General features: G+C 39.5%; 1 protein-coding gene across 7 annotated transcripts in view; it reads right to left on the bottom strand.

The window, feature by feature from the left end:
• NFRKB (nuclear factor related to kappaB binding protein) overlaps positions 1 to 20,300 on the bottom strand; it is a 48,826-nt gene that overhangs the window by 18,011 nt on the left and 10,515 nt on the right. For all 7 annotated transcript variants that reach the window (XM_069080432.1, XM_069080429.1, XM_069080431.1 and 4 more), the window contains exons 4-9: positions 20,078 to 20,279; positions 18,610 to 18,737; positions 5,449 to 5,623; positions 4,754 to 4,855; positions 1,007 to 1,080; positions 212 to 296 (exon numbers count right to left, since the gene is read on the bottom strand). In XM_069080432.1, the coding sequence (XP_068936533.1) occupies positions 212 to 296; positions 1,007 to 1,080; positions 4,754 to 4,855; positions 5,449 to 5,623; positions 18,610 to 18,737; positions 20,078 to 20,279 (766 nt within the window). The remainder of the gene's footprint in view (positions 1 to 211; positions 297 to 1,006; positions 1,081 to 4,753; positions 4,856 to 5,448; positions 5,624 to 18,609; positions 18,738 to 20,077; positions 20,280 to 20,300) is intronic.

Raw genomic sequence — 20,300 nt, forward strand, 5'->3', positions numbered from 1 at the left:
CACTAAATAATGGATTATATTACTCACCAGTCATACTAATTCTGCATTAACTTTTTATATACCTATTTACTCCTAAGGAAGAAGTTGCAAGTTTATTTTTGTAGAGGCTTACTAGGCTTCATGCTATTTAACACCTTAGAAGCAGCACATTTTTACTTTGATCATTCAATCACATTATAAAAACTCTGGAAGAAATCCAAAGTCATTTTACCTGCAAGGGAGCCCTTTCTGCCAGCATTCACTCGTGTCATGATGTCATTGAGAGTCAAGTCCCCTGTCAAAAGATCTGGGTGATCCTGGATGAGAATTGTAAAGACTCAGTGACAGTGACCAGGAAGGAGGAACATGAATTGACTAAATTTTCACCAATCCATTCAATAGATGATATTAGACCTTAGTTGAATTTTGGAAAATCATGACTTCTCTGTGATTAGAACCTCTAATCTTAATGGAGGTGCACAGGAGAATCAAATTAGGATGGATAGGGTTTTATTTTATAAGTTGCCTAGAAATAGCTGGGTGGCACAGAGGTTAGAGCTCTGGGCCTGGAATCAAGAAGATCTGAGTTCAAATACTGCCTCAGACACTTACTCTGTGTGACCCTGTGCATGTAATTTAACCTGTCTGGCACAGTTTACACATTTATAAAATTGGGGATCATAAAACACATACCTCCCAGGGCTATTGTGAGAATTAAATGAGATAATATCTGAAAAGTATATAATAGGGGCTTAATAAATGCTTGTTTCCTTCCTTCCTGTTACGAGAGTAATGAAGATATATGAAAAGGATCAACTCTCACACTTCTATACTTTCTCTAATTGGTTTGCTATCTCATACATGTTTTCTGTCAATGAACTATTTCTAGCTATTCCTCTTACCCCTTGCTCCTCTGACAATTAAAATAAAAACACAAAGGAACTGAAACTTCCAGGACTATGTTCTCCACAGAAATTCACATCCCCAGATATTAGAGTGACAGCCACAGGTAACCCCCACATCTTACAGGCTGATGTTTCCGCTTCTCATGGTGCTTCTTTAACATCATCTTCAGATCATTGTCCCCCAGCTCTAGTTTATCTGAGCAAAATGAACCAAACCACATTGATCACTTCACTAATAGAATGCTCAAATTTTAAATGCTAAAGGAGATGTTATGCTGTACTATTTTAAATACAACATCCAAAAAAACAAAAGGCAAAACATAAAACATTGGGTAAATTAATTCTTTTTTTTTTTTTTAAGCAATCGGGGTTAAGTAACTTGCTCAAGGTTACACGGCCAGTTATTTCTGGGTGTGGTGCTGAGTGTCTGAGCCCGGGATTCGATCTCCAGGTCATCCCAACACTGGAGCCGGTAGGTACTCTTACTCGCTGAGCCACCTGGCCGCCCCTAAGCAATTGGGGTTAAGTAACTTGCTCAAGGTTACACGGCCAGGTGTTTCTGGGTGGGTGCTAAGTGTCTGAGCCCGGGATTCGATCTCCAGGTCTTCTCAACACTGGAGCCGGTGCTCTTACTCGCTGTGCTACCTGGCCGCCCCGGGTAAATTAATTCTTAACCCAAAAGCAAACAGATGGGATTCGATCCATAGCTCATGCCATATGCCACAGTATATCTTGAATGGATCAATGATCAATTTTTTCTTATATAATTAACAAAACAAAAGAAAACTAAATACTATTGTAGTTATAGAAAGGAGGAAAAGCATTTAGGCAATTAAAAAGAATGATAAGACACAAAACAGGTATATTTAATTATATGAAGGATTTTTTGTGCAATACACCATAATTCATCCAAAATAAAAACAAAAAAAAAGAGATCAGGTAAAAAATCTTTGCCATAATTTTTTTTTTAATCTGACATCCAAAACTGTATTAAGGAATTTGTACAAATGAGTAAAAGTCATTTCCCCAAGAGATAAGAGACTAAAGATGAACAGACAGTCCTAGAAAAATAAACTATCAGTAACTACCTGAAAAAATTTTCAGACTCAAATAATTAGATTAATGAAAATTAAAACAACTTTTGAGATATGGGCTTACACTCATGAAATTGGTAAAAAAAAAAAATTAAGCAAAGTTCAGTCTTGGTGAGATTATAGAAAAATGTGAATACCATGACACTGCTACTGAAGCTGTGAATTGGTACATTCTTTTTGAAGAACAATATGTCATGTGCACCTAGAAAACTGTTAATACTCTTTAACCAAGGATCTTATTATCAGAACAATATATTATGAATGCTATTGTCAAGAAAAATTTCTAAGTTCAAAAATATTCCTAACATAGGCATCAAACAATTATTAGTTACCAACTTATTAAAATTAATGTAGACTTACAAAGACTGTAAGTGGAAAAAATTTGTGGTTCACATACAATCTTACGTCCTAACTAATGACTACTCAATTTGTGATTATTAAAACATTTCTTCAATCAAAAATATTAATAATAGCAAAATTCATAAAAATAATGTGAGAACAACCACACAATTTCCAACATTAAGGAATGGTTAAATAAATTGTGATAACTAAAACATAATGGAACACAATTACACTATAAGAAAGGACAAATAGAACACAAAAAAATCTGGGAAGTTACATACAAACTGAAAAATACAGAATCAGAATATGAACATATACATTGATTACAACTGCAAAAATAGTAACAACAGCAACAAAATAAAAATATGCATAAGAAAAATTCAGATGGGAATATAGAAACAAACAACATTTCAGTTATTATTTTGTATAGTAAGCATATTAAACATATTTTTCACTGTAAAGAGTTTATACAGTTTCTTTAAAAAATCATTTTTCATTCTTGTTTACATATTGCCAATGACTACTAAGTTTACAATGAATGAATGAAATGTACAAGCACAAGGTAAATAAAAATCAGTTGGTACTTTGTCGTAGTCAGACAACACCTAGTGTGATAAGCACAGTTCTGGACACTAAATTTTTAACAAAAATAGTATACTGCAAGAAACACGACCAGTACAGCATTCTGAAGAATCTAGAAGTCATATAATTATGAATACTTTCATTATGAATGGTTAAAGGAGCTAGAGAGATCTAACCTGGAAAAAAGAAGACTTAGGATAGACATAATTATGGTCTTCAAAAATATGAAGTACTATTACTACTCATAACAGGGATTTTCATTCTATATAGCTCCAGAATACATAAGACAAGGTGGAAAAAAAGTTACAGGTAGGCAGTTTTAAGTTCAAAATAAGGAAAAAACTAATAATTACAGGTTTTCATTAATGGAAAGGGTTGCCGTATGAGACTGAGCATTCTCTTCATCGATTAAGTGTTCAAGCAGAGACTAAATAACCACCTGTCAAGGACACTCAATTTGTATCTTCAGTACATAACTACAATGCTTGGCATATAGTAGGCCCTTAATAAGTAACTGATAAGTAAATTTTTAAAAACTGATAAATAAATAATGTTGTGAAGAGAATTCTTACTGTTGGTGGAAGATTGACTTAATGAATCTGAAGGGCCCTTTAGATTCATGAGATTCTATAAAAATACATCTGGAGTGTCTTTCTTCATGTGTGCATATTTATCAAAAATCTTGTATTCAGAGGAACAACATTTAAACTTTAGGTGACATGGCTCAATGTCAGTAACTTTAGATTTGTTGGACCTAAAAGCAACTGGACAATGCTTCTTAAAATGTTTTCTATTTGCTGACTATGTCAAATAAAATTCATTTTCATTTTACAAATTCTCTCAAGAATGATTATGTATATGGCAATTATTTCTGCTACACATAACTTTCAAAAGAGGACATACAAATTCTCAATAACTTGAAAAACAATTGGACAAAATCTAATAATTAGAAAAATAAATATAACTGAGGTAATACGTACAAATAGTTTTAAATAATAAAATTCAATGTTGGCAATAAAGAAATTAGTGTTCTATTATTATGTTGATGGAACTACCATGCAGTAGAAGAGCAGTATGGCAATATACAGTACACTACGAAATTAATTATATTTTAAATCATTTGGTCCCACTTTACTAGGTATATGTACTAAAGGGAAAATATTTTTAGTACAAAAATATTTATATCTATAATGCTGAAAAACTGGGAACAACCTACATATGCCCAATGAATAGAGGATGGCTGGATAAACTACTGTCTCAATGTCATGGAACAGTGCTATAATTTTTTTCAGTTACATACATAAAAGAAATATAGAAAGACAATGAAGTAATACAAGACAAAGAATGAAGAATTAAAAGTACATATTGACTATGATTACATAAAAATATTATCAACCAAACTAAACCACTAAAAAGGCATAAGAAAACAGTAAATATGTTATTAATTTGTTTGTTCTTTTAGCACAATGTAAAAAGTTAAGATTTTATGACTTATTGGGCTTTTATTATTTATTTTTTTATCTGTCAAAATTATTTCTTAAAAGAAACATTTCTTTTGTCTATAGTTAAACTACATTGGGCTTTTTCCTTTTTTTTTTTTTAAAGGAATAGCAAAGCCTACTGCCATTTAGATTTCATTAACCAAAGTATGACATTACCTAATCGGCTACTAAGGGTCAAAATAAAATGGTTAAATTCCACACACCAAAATAACAAAATTGTACCAAATCCTCTTTCTCAAAGCTCATATTCTCTAATTTACTACTATGAACCTTTCAAAGAAATTCTTAGATCAAGACAGTTGTGATGAGCTTATTCCCCAGAGCACCAAGATATTATTTCTGTTCTCACCTGCAGTTTTCATATCCAAGGTTGAAAGCGTGGGCACCACCCTCAGGGGCACCGCAGGACTAGGAGAACGGGCTGGAGAGCTCGGAAGCCATGAGCTGAGATCTTCAAAAGAAAATTGCTCTTGTAAATCCAACGTGGTTGTGGACTCCAATAAAGGAGATTGGGTAAATGGCCATTTGGGTTCAACGGGGCTAAAGGTTCAACATGGAGACCAGGGTTCCACCATTTCTTTCTGACCCTTCCCCAGATGGACTGGAGCACACTTAGATCATTTAAACGGCTCTTCGAGGAAGAGAGACTTCAATTCAACAGAGTGATGGAATCGCATTGCAGCAGGCCAACAGCTACTACTACTCTCCTGTAAGGGGAAAAGCAGTTCTCTCAAGGGGCACAATAGGACCAGACAAGTAGGAAAGGGCCCTGCCAAGCAGGGAGCTGTCCATTGGGAACCTAAACTAAACTCAAAAGTTAACTCAAGTATGAAGTATAAAAGATATAGTCATTTTCATCTAACAGGAATTTCCAGTAGTATCCTAGAGATGGGAGAGGAGGTCCTCAAGTCCCATATCCACCCACCAGAGAAGTAGTTTTCTTAGCATGAGAGATCCACTACTATGTCTGGCTCCAAACTGCAAAACAGGATGCCAGTTTTAAAAGGTCCACCTCCATTTCCCAAAGAATAAGAAAATACTCACCTTCTTCATCAGAGGATAAGGTGCTATCTCCACATTCTTCTTTAACTTCCCGAAGAACCTTCAAATAGCGCTGCTGAGTGCGTCGTTCTCTTTCTTCAGGGGTACAGGATAGTGAAGGCCGTTTCCTCCGAAGAGGAAGGGCAGGGCCACTAGTCTTAGCCATCTCCAACAAGTCCTAGAGAGAGTATCATCTAGTGGGTACATAGTCTTAAAAATTTGCTTCATGTTGGTTAAGTTGACCATTTGTCAGGATCACCAGGGGGTCCACGGTGCCAGATGCAAGTTCTGATCTCCTATTGGAGGTATGGAGTCATATCTCATTTCTGATACATGTTCATTTTAGAGGCCAGCAGGCAGTGCAGTACTTACAGTAATTACAGTGCTGGCCTTGTAATTAGTAGAGATAAGAGTTCAAAGTCTAACTGAGACGCTTCCTAGCAGAGTGACCCTGGGAAAGCCACTTAACCTCTTTCAGTCTAAGTTTTCCCATCTGTAAAATGGGAATAATAGCAGAACTTTACCTCATAGGTTATTGTGAGGATCAAATGAGATGAAGCGAGTAAATGCTTTGTAAACTTTAAAACACTATATAAATGCCACCTATTATTATTAGCTATTATTTAAACCATCCCAACTTTTTTTTTTAAGCAATTGGGGTTAAATAACTTGCTTAAGGTTACACAGCCAGTTATTTCTGGGTGTGGTGCTAAGTATCTGAGCCTGAATTCGATCCCAAGTCATCCCAACACCAGGGCCGGTGTTCTTACTCACTGTGCTACCTGGCCACCCCCATCCCAACTTCTGAAAGACTATAACTCCCTTCACACAGATAAGGCTGTTACTTTCCTCTTTAAATACTATCCTCTCAAAAAAAAAATTCTCTTATGTTAATTCCCATTAAATATAAAAGGAATAGATTTCTCACATTATTAAATTCCCAAACTAAACTTTAATACTACTATCCTTAACAGGAGCTAAATAACAAAGATTATTTCTGTTCTAATGTGAGCTGAAATATTTTCCATAGCAAGAATTGTGAGGGTCATTTAGAATCAAAACAACATGGCTCTAAGAAATGTCAAACGAAAACAAACTAGCAGTCCATTTATTTTGGAGTTTCATATCTCTAACAATAGTGCTACAGGACTTGTTCAACCTACTAAAGAGCAAGAAGTCTTTCTTCATACCAACCTCACAGGTTAGAAACATGCCACTAAAGCCTCCTGGTTTTCCTTAATAAGCTTCAATGGATAGGACACCCAATCATTTGATTAAAGCACCCTGAAAACTACTTATAGTTGTCAGTCAATAAACATTTTTTTTTTTTGGCAATTCGCTCTCCTTTATTCCTTCCCCTGGTAAGCCAAAGGACAAAGTTCAGCAGCATCTCTTCCCTGCCCCCCAAATCTACAAATAGAAGAGAATGTAGACACCAGCAGCAAACAGGCTCCATCTCCTCTAAAGACCATGATCCCTGTCAATATTCGCCTTCATCTCTGGAATGCAGTTGGAGGCCCCTGTCAGGATTCTATGTATGAATCAGACCAAAAAAATAAAACAGGATCACTCCTCAAAGTAGTGCTGGCAGTTGGAACCAAAGCTTTTATACCCATAACTTGGGTCCCTATAAAGTACCAACCAGACCAAATCCTGTTGTGACTGGGGGAAGTGGCAGAACATCAGAGACACAGTCAGAGAAGAAAAGCTCCCAGTCCACAGCCCCTATTCTGCATCAGATGGGCTACACAGGCCATCAGGTAAAGTGGTGGTGCAAAGCTTATTTGAATCAGGAGTATCTGTCAGTTGGGGAGGTCAGGTGGCTCAGCGAGTAAGAGTACCGGCTCCAGTGTCGGGATGACCTGGATCAAATCCAGGCTCAGATACTCAGCACCACACCCAGAAATAACTGGCCGTGTAACCTTGGACAAGTTACTTAACCCTGATTGCTTTAAAAAAAAAAAAAAAGAGTATCTGTCAGAGGTAGAGGCTGGTGAACAAAAAGTTTCTTTATCTGTATTGTCAGTTCAATGACACATCATGGTATCAAAAGTTTCTCCAATTACACTGTAAAACAAAGTCAATACTTCCATCTGAAGAAGTTTCCTAGTCTGTGCATCAGTTAAGGTGATGGTCTTCTTGGCACACCAGGCAAAGCCCCACCTCCAGATGTCTCAGTGGTTGTTGCACTGGTTGATGATGAGCCCTTATCTTGCAAATGGTGATGGTGAGCGGGAGGGAAAGGAGCATCCAGGCCACTTGGGTTACTTTGCTACAAGAGTGTACAGGAGGAAACCTCACTCATGAGGTCGATTCACCATGACCTCACCCAGAGCCTCTAGCAGCTCCCTTTTGTAGTCTTCAAAGTCACCATCAATTTGGCTAATACTCTGTTCCTCTACCACCCAAAGCTGGCAGTTGGTGTCTGTGATTAGCCAGGCATCATGACTGACAACAATCACAGCACCCTTGTATTCATTGATGGCCTCTCCCAAAGCATCAATAGACTCTATATCCAAGTTGTTGGTCGGTTCATCCAGGATGAGGACATCTGGTTCACAACAGGCCAGCTCAGCAAACACTACTTGGGCTTTCTGTCCACCTGAGAGCTTGCAGATCTGGATGGTATGGGCATGGCTCTCGAGACCAAATCGGCCCAGACACTTTTGGGCATCTTGATAAGGTAAGTTGGAGTCCCGCTGTAGGTACTCAGTGGCTGTCTCTTCCATTTGCAGCTGTTCTGCATACTGCTGGTTGAAGAATCCAATTTTCAGCCAGAGGTTCTTCCTCATCTCCCCTTGTACTGGAGTCAGCTTTCCTGTGAGCAGAAGCAGCAGTGTACTCTTCCCCACACCACTGGGGCCTACAATGTAGATCCTTGAGTCCATGTCAATTCCAAAGTCCAGGTTCTTGAAGAATGGTTTCTGACCCTCATAGTCAAATGTTACACCATGCAACCCAGAACAGGAGGTCTGAGTGGTGGGGGGTAAGGGAAAGTGAATCGCACAGTGTATTCCTTCAGTTGCTTCAAAAGCTCAGGTGCCTCTTATGCCTCCTCATCCTGGTTCTTCCACCGGCATTTCAGTCAATAAACATTTATTAGGTACTGGAGTCACAAAGAGTCAGACATGACTGAAAAATGACTAAACAACAACATGCCAGATACTGTGCTAAACACTGAGATATAAAGAAGGGTAAAAGACAGTCTTCAAGAAGTGAACAATCTAATGGGAAAGGTAACATACAAACAACTGTGTAGAAACAAGTTATAGCCAAGATAAACTGGAAATAATCAACAGAGAGAAGGCACTAGAATTAAGAATTGAAAAATTCTTCCTATAAAAGGTTATATTTTAGCTGGGACTTGAAGAAAGCCGGGAAGCAGAGATGAGGAAAAAGAGCATGCCAGATAGGGCAAACAGCCAACGAAAATGTTTGAACTGGGAGATAAGGTGCCTTATCTGAGGAAGAGCAAGGAGGCTTATGTCACTGTATTTAAGAATATATGGGGGCAGGTGGGAGGACAGAGTCTAGATGGTGAAGAAAAGGCAGCAAACTCAACTGAGCTCTCCCCAAAACACTTCTGAACACCTTTAAATAATGCCATACAACAATTCATAGAGCAGTAGAACTCACAAAGTGATGGGGTGAAATAATTTTCCAGCCAAAGACAACTTGGAAACCCAACAAGAAAGGTCTATTGCACCTGAGTAAGAGTGGAATACAGTCCAATACAGGCTGTGCCAGCACAGCCCAGGCCCCAGCAAACCAGGAGCAGGCCATAGAAGCTAGTGAATGAGCAGCAGCTGCAGCTGCTTTTGCAGATCTCAGCTCACATACAGTAAGGAGGTCAAAAAAACAGTCAGGAGATTACAGGGGTCTCTTTCCTACCACTGAGGCAGGACTCTTTTGCTTTGCCCATACTCAGATCCATTCCTGGGGTGAGGAGGAACACACTAGCATACCAGAGTTTGCAGTCACAATAGAGGGGGGACCCTCCTCACAGTTCCAGGACAGAAAAGAGTGCTTGGGATGGCTCACACAACAGAGCACAGGCCAGGAAAGTAGTAAACACCTCTCCTTAGATCATACCACCTTGGATGAACTAAAAACTTACAGATCCCTATAAGTATCTCTGAAAACAGCTACACAAAACCCCTGAAACTTGGGACAGTACATCCTTCACCCTGGAAGCAAAGCCCTACTTTAACAAAGAGTTAAAAGTCAAGTAATAGGCTGGGGAAATGAGCAAACAACAGAAAAAAAACTGACTATTGAAAGTTACTATGGTAACTAGGAAGATCAAAACATACACTCAGAAGAAGGCAACAAATTCAAAGCTCCCACATCCAAAGCCTCCAAGAAAAATATGAATTGGTCTCAGGCCATGGAACTGCTCAAAAGGGATTTTGAAAATCAAGTAAGAGAAGTAGAGGAAAAACTGGGAAAAGAAATGAGAATGATACAAGAAAATCATGGAAAACAGTCAAAAGCTTGGTAAAGGAGACACAAAACAAGTATAGAAGAAAATAACACCTTAAAAAACGGACTAGGCCAAACGGTAAAAGAGGCATAAAAAGCCAATGAAGAGAAGAACTCCTTCAAAAGCAGAATTGACCAACTGGAAAAAAAAAGGCATAAAAATTTACTGAAGAAAAAATCTCCTTAAAAAGTAGAATTAGCCAAATAGAAAAGGAGGTACAAAACTCAGTGGAGAAAATTTAGAAAATAGAACTGAACAGAAGCTGATAACTTTACAAGAAATCAAGAAACAATAAAACAAAACCAAAAGAATGGAAAAATAGAAGACAAGGTGAAAGACCTCACTTGAAAAATAACTGATCTAGAAAACAGATCCAGGAGAGATAATTTAAAAATTATTGGACCACCTGAAAGCCAGGATCAAAAAGAGAGCCTCGGGGGCGGAGCCAAGATGGCAGAGTAGAAGCACGACCTTCCCTCGACTCAGGGTTCCACCCTCCCTAATCCATGTAAAATGGGGACTCTAAACAAACTTTGGAGCTGCAGAACCCACAAAATGACACAATGTCCTCCCACTGAGGACAGCCCGGCAGGCCGGCAGGAATCCAGCACAGTGCTCTGGGAGTCAAGCCCAGCCCCACACTGAGGCTTTAGCCCCAGGGCGGGCCTGACCAGCTTCAACACATAGATGCGAAGGACAAAGTGAGAAGTCAGCGCAGTCTGGACTTTGGGACCAGTAAGTGGGAGTGCATGGCTTTTGCCCCTGGGGCGAAAAGCCACTGAGCCGCGGGGTAATCGCTCTTGCTTTAACCTGCCTGGATCTGGATTACAGTCTAGGGTGGAGGTTCTGGGGTGTATGTCCAGCTTGCCAGAGTGTGTGGAGACCTCAGAGAGGGCACCCATCTAATACCTCCAGCAGCTGAGAAAACCCCAGCATTTGGGACGAAAGCTCCCCTATCTGGTAGCAGAGTCCTACTGTGGCAAAAAGCCCAAAAGTCAAGTAATTGGGTGGCAAAATGAGCAGGCAAAGGAAACAAAGCAGACAGAAGATTCCAACAATACACTCCTATTTTGGGAACAAAAAGGAGCAAAGCATGGAACAGGAGGAAAACAGTGAAGTCAAAACTCCTGCACCAAAAGCTTCAAAGGAAAATACAAGCTGGTTACAGGCCATAGAGGACCTTAAGAAGCAGATAAGAGAAGTGGAGGAAAAACTGGGAAGAGAAATGAGAACAATACAAGAAAATTATGAAATGAGAGTCAACAGCCTGACTGAGGAAAATAATACCTTAAAAAACAGACTGACTCAAATGGCAAAGGAGGCCCAAAAAGGCAACGAGGAGAAGAATGCCTTAAAAAGCTGAATTTGCCAGATGGAAAAAGAATCTCAAAAGCTCAATGAGGGCTTCAGAATTAGATTGGAGAAAAGGGAACCTAATGACTTTATGAGAAATCAAGATGCTGTTAAACAGATCCAAACAAATGAAAGAATAGAAGGCAATGTGAAATAAATATCTCATGGGAAAAACCACTGACCTTTGAAAATAGATCCAGGAGACATAATTTAAAAATTATTGCACTGCCTGAAAGCCATGACCAAAGTAAGAACCTAGAAAGCATCCTCCAGGAAGTTCTCAAAGAAAACTGCCCTGATGTTTTAGTACCAGAGGGCAAAATAGAGGTGGAAAGAATCCACCGATCACCTCCTGAAAAAGATCCCAAAAAGAAAACTCCTAGGAATATTATAGCCAGGTTCCGGAATTCCCAGATTAAGGAGAGAATATTACAAGCAGCCAGGAAGAAACAATTTGAATAATGTGGAAACACAATCAGGATAACCCAGGATCTGGCAGCTTCTACACTGAGGGATCGAAGGGCTTGGAATATGATATTACGGAGGGCAAAGGAGCTGGGATTAAAACCAAGAGTCACCTACCCAGCAAAACTGAGTATCATGTTTCAGGGGAAAATATGGTCATTCAGTGGAATAGAGGATTTTCAAGCATTCTTGCTAGTTGAATAGAAAATTTGACATCCAGAGACAAGAAGCAAGAGAAGCATGAAAAGGTAAACAGGGAAAAGGAATCATAAGGAACTTATCAAAGTTGAACTATTAACATTCCTACATGGAAAAACAACAATTGTAACTTATGAAACTTTTCTCAGTAGTTGAAGGGAACAGAAATATATATATATGAGGGTATATGGGCGTATGAATAGATATGTGAATGTGTATATATATTTTTACAGATATACACAGATAGAGGTCACAGGACCAATTTAACAGGAAGGAATGATACTTAAAAGGTGAAATTAAGAGGTGAGAGGAATATAATGAGAGGAGATGGGGAGAGACAGATTGGGGTAAACTATCTCATACAGAAGAGGTAAGGGAAAATGGCTGCAATGGAGGGGAGGAATAGGAAGGCAGGGGGGAGTGGGTCACAACCTTATTCCCATTGAGTTTGGCTTGAGGGAGTGAAATACACACTAAATGGGGTATCTCACCCTCCAGGAGAATAGAGGGGGAAGGGGATGAGAAGGGGGGACGATGGAGGGGAGGGCAGGCTGGGGGGGAGGGAAGTTGGAAGCACCCACTTTTGAAAAGGGATCAGGGTGGAGAATAGAACAGGTGGGAGGTGGGATGGGGCGGGGGAATATAGTCAGTCTTTTACAATATATCCACTATGTTATTGTTTTGCATTAGCCACACATGTACAACCTAAACTGAAGTGCGTATCTTCCTTTTTAAATAAGGGTGGGCGACAAGGAAGGAAGGGAATGAATCTGGAATTGAAAGTTTTAAAATCAAATATTCAAATATATATATATATGTATATATATATATATATATGTGTGTGTGTGTGTATATACTATTATTAATACCATCTTACATGTAATTGGGAAATAAGATGTACAGGCACTGAAGCATAGAGATCCACTGGAAAAGTAGAAAGGGGTGTGGGGGGAAATATGGGAGAGAGCAGGTTGGAGGAGGGGATATCCTGTGGGACTGCTATTTTGGGGCGGTGGATAGGGGAAAAACGGGGAGAAAATTTGTAACTCAAAATCTGGCGGAAACAAATTATGTAAATCAGAAGTTAATAAAGCATTAAAAAAAAAATGAGAGCCTCAACATCATCTTTCAAGAAATTATCAAGGAAAACTGCCCTGATACTCTAGAACTATAGGGTAAAATAGAATGGAAATAATCCACTAATCACCTCCTGAAAGAAAATCCCAAATGAAAACTACCAGGAATATTATAGTCAAATTCCATAGATCCCAGGTAATGGAGAAAATACTACAAGCAGCCAGAAAGAAACAATTCAAGTATCATGAAGTCACAGTCAGGATAATGGAAGATTTAGCAGCTTCTACATTAGAGGATCAGAGGACTTGGAATATGATATGCTAGAGGGCAACAAAGAATCACCTACCCAGCAAAATTGAATAATATCATTCAGGGGAAAATAGATATTCAATAGAATAGAGGACTTTCAAGTACTCTTTTTTTTTGCTTTTTGAAGGGAGGAAGGCAGGTCACTTGGGGTTAAATTACTTGCCCAAGGTCACACAGCTAGTAAGTGTTACGTGCTTGAGGCCTATTTGAATTCAGGCCCTCCTGACTCCAGGGCCGGTGCGGTGCTCTATTCACTGCGTCACCTAGCTGCCCCAAGCATTCTTGATGAAAAGACCAGAGCTGAATAGAAAATCTGACTTTCAAACATAAGACTCAAGAGAAACATAAAAAGGTAAGCAGAACAGGGAATTCATAAGGAACTAATAAGGTTAAACTGTTGATAATCCTACATGGGAAGATGATACTTGCAACTCATAAGAACTTTCTTATAATTAGGGTAGTTAGAAGGAGAATATAGAGAGGGCACAGGTGTAAGCTGAATATGAAGGGATGATATCTAAAAATATAAAATTAAGGAGAGAGAGGAATGTACTAGGAAAAAGAAAAAGGGAGAGGCAGAATGGGATAAATCATCTCACATAAAAGAGGCAAGAAAAAGCTTTTACAGCAGAAGAGGAAAAGAAGGTGAAGTAAGTGAACCTTACTCTCATAAGAACTGGGAATAAGGGGGCCGCTAGATGGCACAGTGCATAGAGCACCAGCACCAGACCTGGGTTCAGATCCGGCCTCAGACACGTAACACAAAAACTAGCCATGTAACCTTGGGCAAGTCACTTAACCCCAATTGCCCTCCAAAAAGCAAAAAAAAAAAGAACTGAGAATAAGATACTCAAAGAGGGAATAACATATACATTCAGTTGAATATAGAAATCTATCTTACCCTACGGAAAAGTAGGACGGGAAGGGGATAAGAGAAGGCAGGGGAGGGGATAGAAGAGAGAGTAGATTGGAGAAGGTGGTAGTCAGAAGCAAAATACTTTTGAAGAGGGACAGGGTGAAAGAAGAGACACAATAGAATAAGAGGGGTGGGGGAATAGGATGGAAAGATATACAGTTAGCAACAGTAACTGTGAAAAAAAAATTGAAGCAAGTTTCTCTGAAAAGGCCTCATTCCTCAAACATAAAAAGAACTAAGTCAAATTTATTAAAATAAGTGCCATTCCCAAATTGATAAATGATCAACAGATATGAACAGTTTTCAGATGAAAGTAATCAAAGCTATCTAAAGCCATATGAAAAAGTGCTCTTACTGACTACTGACTGGAAAAATACAAATTAAAACAATTCTGAGATACTACTTCCTATTAAATTAACTAACAGGACAGAAAAGGTAAATAAAAAATGTTAGAAGGTATGTGGGGGGGGGGGCAGCTAGGTGGTACAGTGAGTAGAGCACTGGCCCTGGAGTCAGGAGGACCTGAGTTCCAATCTGGCCTCACACACTTAACACAAACACTAGACATGTGATGTTCGGCAAGTCACTTAACCCCAATTGCCCTCCCAAAAAAAAAGCAAAAAAGAAGGTATGTGAGGAAAATGAGACATTAACACACTGTTGGTGGAGCTGTGAACCATTTTCAGTCATTCTGTAGAGCAATTTGGAACTACGCCCAAAGGGCTATAAAACATACATATACCCTCTGACCTAGCAATTCCACTACCAGGTCTGTATCCCAAAAAAAAGATTAAAAAAAGGAAAAGGACCTATATGTACAAAAATATCTATAGCACCTCTTTTCCAGTGGCAAAGAATTAGAAATTGAATGGATGCCCATAAATTGTGGAATGGCTGAATAAATTGTGGTATGTGATTATGATGGAATACCACTGTGCTATAAGAAATGAGCAGAACAGTCTTAGAAAAACCTGGAAAGACTTACATGAGCTGATAAAAAGTGAAATACACTGTGTACAAAGCAACTGCAACAGTTTAATTTGATCAGCTGTGAATGACTTAGCTATTCTCAGCAATACAATTCATCCAGACAACCTTGAAAGTCTTAAGATAAAAATGCTATCTATCCCCAAGGAAAGAACTAATGGTGTCTGAATATGGATTGAAGCATATTTTTTAAACTTCCTTTATTTTCCTTTTTTTTTTTTGGAGGGCAGTTAGGGTTAAGCGACTTGCCCAAGGTCACATGTCTAGTAAGTATTAAGTGTCTGAGGCCATATTTGAACTCAGGTCCTCCTGGCTCCAGGGCCTGTGCTCTATTCATTGTGCCACCTAGCCGCCCCTTTCCTTTATTTTTCTTAAGGATTTTTTTGAGGGGCAGGGGAGCTATGTTTTCTTTCACAACATGGCTAATATGGAAATGTTTTGCATGACTACACATGTATAATCTATATTAAATTGCCTGCCTTCTCAGTGAGGAGGGGGAGAGAGGAAAGAAGAGAATCTTGAACTCAAAAGTTTTACAAACAAACCTTAAAAATTATTCTTACATGTAACTGGGAAAAAAACAAAATACTAAATTTAAAAAAACTATGTGGAAGGATATAAGGTAGAAGACGACTTGGGCAGGGGAAGGGGGGGGGGGATGTGCCAAATGCCAAAAAGTATTTTCTATTTGATCCCAAAGATGACAATGAACTATTGGACTTTTGAGTAGGAGGGACAGAAGGGAAAGGGAGGTATGATATGATCAGACCTGTGCTTTAGGAAAATCAGTCTGACAGCTGAATGCAGAATGGACTGAAGTGGGGAGAGACTTGAGGCAAGGAGACTAACATACTGCAGGCTATTATAACAAGCTAGGCAGGACATGAGAGGGCTTGCACATAGGCGCAATGGCAGCATCAGAGGAGAAAGGGGAGCATATGTGAGGTATTTATGAGGGTAAAATCAATAGAACTTGGCAACAAATTGGATATGATATGGGGGTTGAGAGGTATCAAGAAGTCAAGGATGATAACTAGGTTACAAATCTGGGTGACTGGAAAAATGGTGGTGCCCTTGAGAGAAGGGAAGTTTGGAAGGGAGGAGTATTTAGAGGAATTCAGTTCTAGACATGTTGGGTTTAAGCTGTCAAGAAGACATGCAGTTCAAGATGTCTAGTAGGCGGCTGGAGATGCAAGACTGAAGATCAGCACTGAGGCTGGAGCTGGACAAATAGATTTAGAGAATCCTTGGCAGAGAGATAACTGAATCCATGAAAGCTGATGAGATCAAGTGAAATAGTACAGAGGAAGAGAAGAGGACCCAGGACAGAGCCCTTGATGGATACCTATATTAGTGGGATGAAGATCCAGCAAAGAAGATAGAGAAGGAGCCATGAGATAGGTAGGAGAACCAGGAGAAAGTGAGTAGTATCATAAAAACCTAGAGAGAAGAGAGTATCAAGGAGAAGAGGGTGATCAACAGTGTCAAAGGTTGCAGAAAGGTCATTAATGGCAAATTAGATTTGGCAATTAAGAGATCACTGGAAACCCAGGAGAGGGAAGTTTTGGTTGAACAATAAAATCCAAAGGCAAAGCAAGTAGAGGTAGATGGACTTTGCAGTCTTCTCAAGGAGTTTAGCCACAGAGAACAGGAGATACATGGAGCATTAATTAGCAGGAATAGAAGAATCTAGTGAGGGTTGTTTGTTTTTTTTTGGGGGGGGGATTAGCAGTAGGGATTGAGCCCCTGGACAGGGAGAGAATGATGATAAGTGAAAAAGTGGAGATGGAGAAGACAGAGTGGAAAGAGATCATGAGTGGATGTTGAGGGGTTAGCTTGGTGAAGAAGGGCCACCTCTTTATGAAGGAGAAAGTGGCAGAAGGTATCTGAGTGATATAAGATGAGGAAGAGAGAAGAAGTAGCTCTCAACCAACAGCCTGAATTTTTTTCCGTAAAATACAAGGCAAGGTTCTCAGCTGTGAGGATGAATAAGAAAGAAGAAATACTGAAGGCTGGAAGGTGGATGAAAGTTTTGGAAGAGCTGCTGGGATGAGTGGGACAGTGAGATAATTAGGGAGGGGAAAAAGGACTGTCAAGCAGCAAGGAGGGCCTAGTTGAGCTTAAGTAACAAAAATCTGTAGTGGACCCAGTCTGCACAATTTCATGATTTGCTCAAACTTCATTCAATAGCACATGTGTGAAGGCAGTAGATGGTGGAAGTGAGGCTTAGCAGGGAAAATTTGCTATATGATAAAGAACTCAGGTACTTAAGGGAAGAGAACAAAGTAGAGTTGAATCAGTTCACTGAGGAGACAAGATGAAAAAAGGAGTGGTAGCTAGTACACGGGTGATGCCCTAGGAGAGAACCTAGAGATCAACAGATCTGGGTTTGGGGTTGGAAGACAGGAGAGGTGGAATGACAATAGATAGTGATCAGATAAGGGAATTTCAGATTTTATTAACTTAGAAGTGGTGCCATTTGTGGGTGATGTTGCAAAATCAAGGGTATGATCACAGTTATGTATGGCTGAGGTGAGGTGGATGAGATTATATAAACTTCGACCAGCGTGATGAATTCGCTAAGTTTACTACCTCCTATACTGTTGTTGTTAAGTCATTTCAGTTAAGTCAAATCATGAAATTGTGCCGACTGGGTCCACTACAGAGTTTTGTTACTTAAGCTCAACTAGGCCCTCCTTGTTGCTTGACAGTCCTTTTTCCCCTCCCTAATTAACTCACTATCCCACTCACCCCAGCAACTCTTCATAACCCCATTTGGGATTTTCTTGACGAAGACACTAGAATAGTTTGCCATCTCCTTCTCCATCTCATTTTACAGATGAGGGACTGAGGCAAACAGGGTTAAGTGACTTCCCCAGGGTCACACAGCTAATAAAGGTCCGAGGCCAGATTTGAGCTCAGGAAGATGAGCACTCTATCCTCTACACCACTTGGCTGCCCCTACCTACTATAATATAAACAGTGGAACAGTATTAACCTGACTTGTTCACTAAATCCCAGATTTTAGAGCTTAAGAACCTATAATATAAATATTTATACCTAATATTAATAATTAGTACCAAATTTGCTTCTCCTAATAAGTATAAGCATACCAAAATTCTAAAATCTTGGACTTAGTGAACAAGTCAGGTTAAGACAGTTCCTTATTCTATGCAAGTATTCAAACATTTCAACAGATTAATAAAACTTCCTACATTAGTACAGTTCTAATATGCATATATTTACTATTATCAGTATTTAAGATGCAGATATTATCAACAAGATAGCTGCTGCAGAATTAGCATTCCATGAGGGGAATATATGTTCCAGGGGTCTTTCTTTCTCCCCTCTCCTCCTGGCTTCCCATGACACTCACAGTGCGTGAAGCGAGAATCTGTTTCAGCAGACGATGGAAATACTGCTGCTGAGAGTTGAGGTAGCGCTTATACTGAGACTTGAAGCACAGCTGCCGGTACTTTACCACTTCTGGGTTAAAGTGCCCATCTAGGGAACAAGAGGAGAAGGGCATTAAAAAATAAAGTGAGAACTGAGCTACAGAGCAGAGACTGATGGCATACAGTGACAAGGTACTGTCCTGTATTCTGCCACCTCCATACAAGAGAACGGAAGAACCCTTAGCCTTCAAGTCAGGGGTCGGGGCAGCTAATAATCATCAGAAACATCAACTCTCCTTTGCTGTTGTTGTCCCTCACTCCTTGGTCACCCTGCTTTCTGACAAACAATCACTGCTCAACTACTCCAGTGTTCCCCAGCCTTGAGATCTAACACAGGAAGGTCATCTGTCTTTACTATCCCAACAGAGAAGCAGTCTGGTACAGTGCAAGAAGCAATGGATCTGGTGTTGGAGGACCTAGAATCACTCAAATTCTGGCTCTATTTACAATATGTGTGTCCCTGGCCAAGTCAATGAACCTCTTTAGGCCAGTTCCCTAGATTCAATGGCCTCAGAGCAGCCTTCCAATTTTAACTTTGGGAACATACCAGTTATTTCAATAACCTTCAACTTCAAACTAGTTGTTCTCTATGGTTTGTCACTGTCTAAACCTTTCAAGGTGTTTTGAAATCAGTCATACCTCCCCATTCAAAGACCTCAGGACTTGAGGAAATTACAAATGGTCTACGACAGGAAGAATGGGGAGAGCAGAAACAGAACAATTTATACAATGACAACAATATTGTTACCATGAATTTTCTCTATGTTGCCCACAAAAACTCATTCAGCCTTTGTTTAAACATTTTTAATGATGGGTATCTATCTCATCTCATTCCATTTTGGGACAACTCTAATATTAGGAAAAACAACAGCCAATAGGCACTGACGGCCCAATTCAAACTCTACTAGCAGTGGCTTGTCTCTCTTTAAAGGTTCCAAGCTTCAGTCTCTAACAACAGCTTGAAGGAGAATCCCTCTCCACTCAAAAGTGATGACTTGAGGTCAAATGGAAGAAAAAAATGTAAAATTTATGTCTTAGCCATATGTAGCAAGAGCTTTAAATCTAATGAATCTGCTTCCTCTACAAGCCAAGGCAGTCAGATAACTTTTATGAGGGCTAGATGAGATGGTTCATCTGTGTCACCAATAAAGCAAACTAATTACCCATTAATATAAGTAGGAGAGAAGGTACCTTCCTCAATCTTCATCCCTACAGCAGGTAATAAACCACTATTTTAGAGAAATCAAAAGCTTGAGAACTCTATGACACAAACACATTCTCTTTGTACCTGTCTGATTCTACAAATGTGTGTAACAGATACACAGATCAAAAATAACAAAAGATTCCAGAGGAGTGAAACATACAAAAAAATGCTATTCAGCTACAGACCTCGAAAGAGTTTCTGGGCAATGTGCAATGGGTTCCCAAAACGAAAGTTTTCCCCACTGAATAGGGCTAGAATAAGCTGATTTTGCTGCTCGATGTTATCTTCAGGGAAGTGAGGCAGGAACTGCTGGAGGTGCTCACGCTGAGAGTCACTCAGAACATCCTGCCATGTTGAGAGGCTAACTACATCAAAGAATATCTCCGGCTGGAAGAGAAAAAAGAAGTG

This window comes from Petaurus breviceps, unplaced genomic scaffold, assembly GCF_028583685.1.
Source record: "Petaurus breviceps papuanus isolate PSGF00001 unplaced genomic scaffold, PetGlider_PUasm1.0 91133, whole genome shotgun sequence".
NCBI lineage: Eukaryota > Metazoa > Chordata > Mammalia > Diprotodontia > Petauridae > Petaurus > Petaurus breviceps.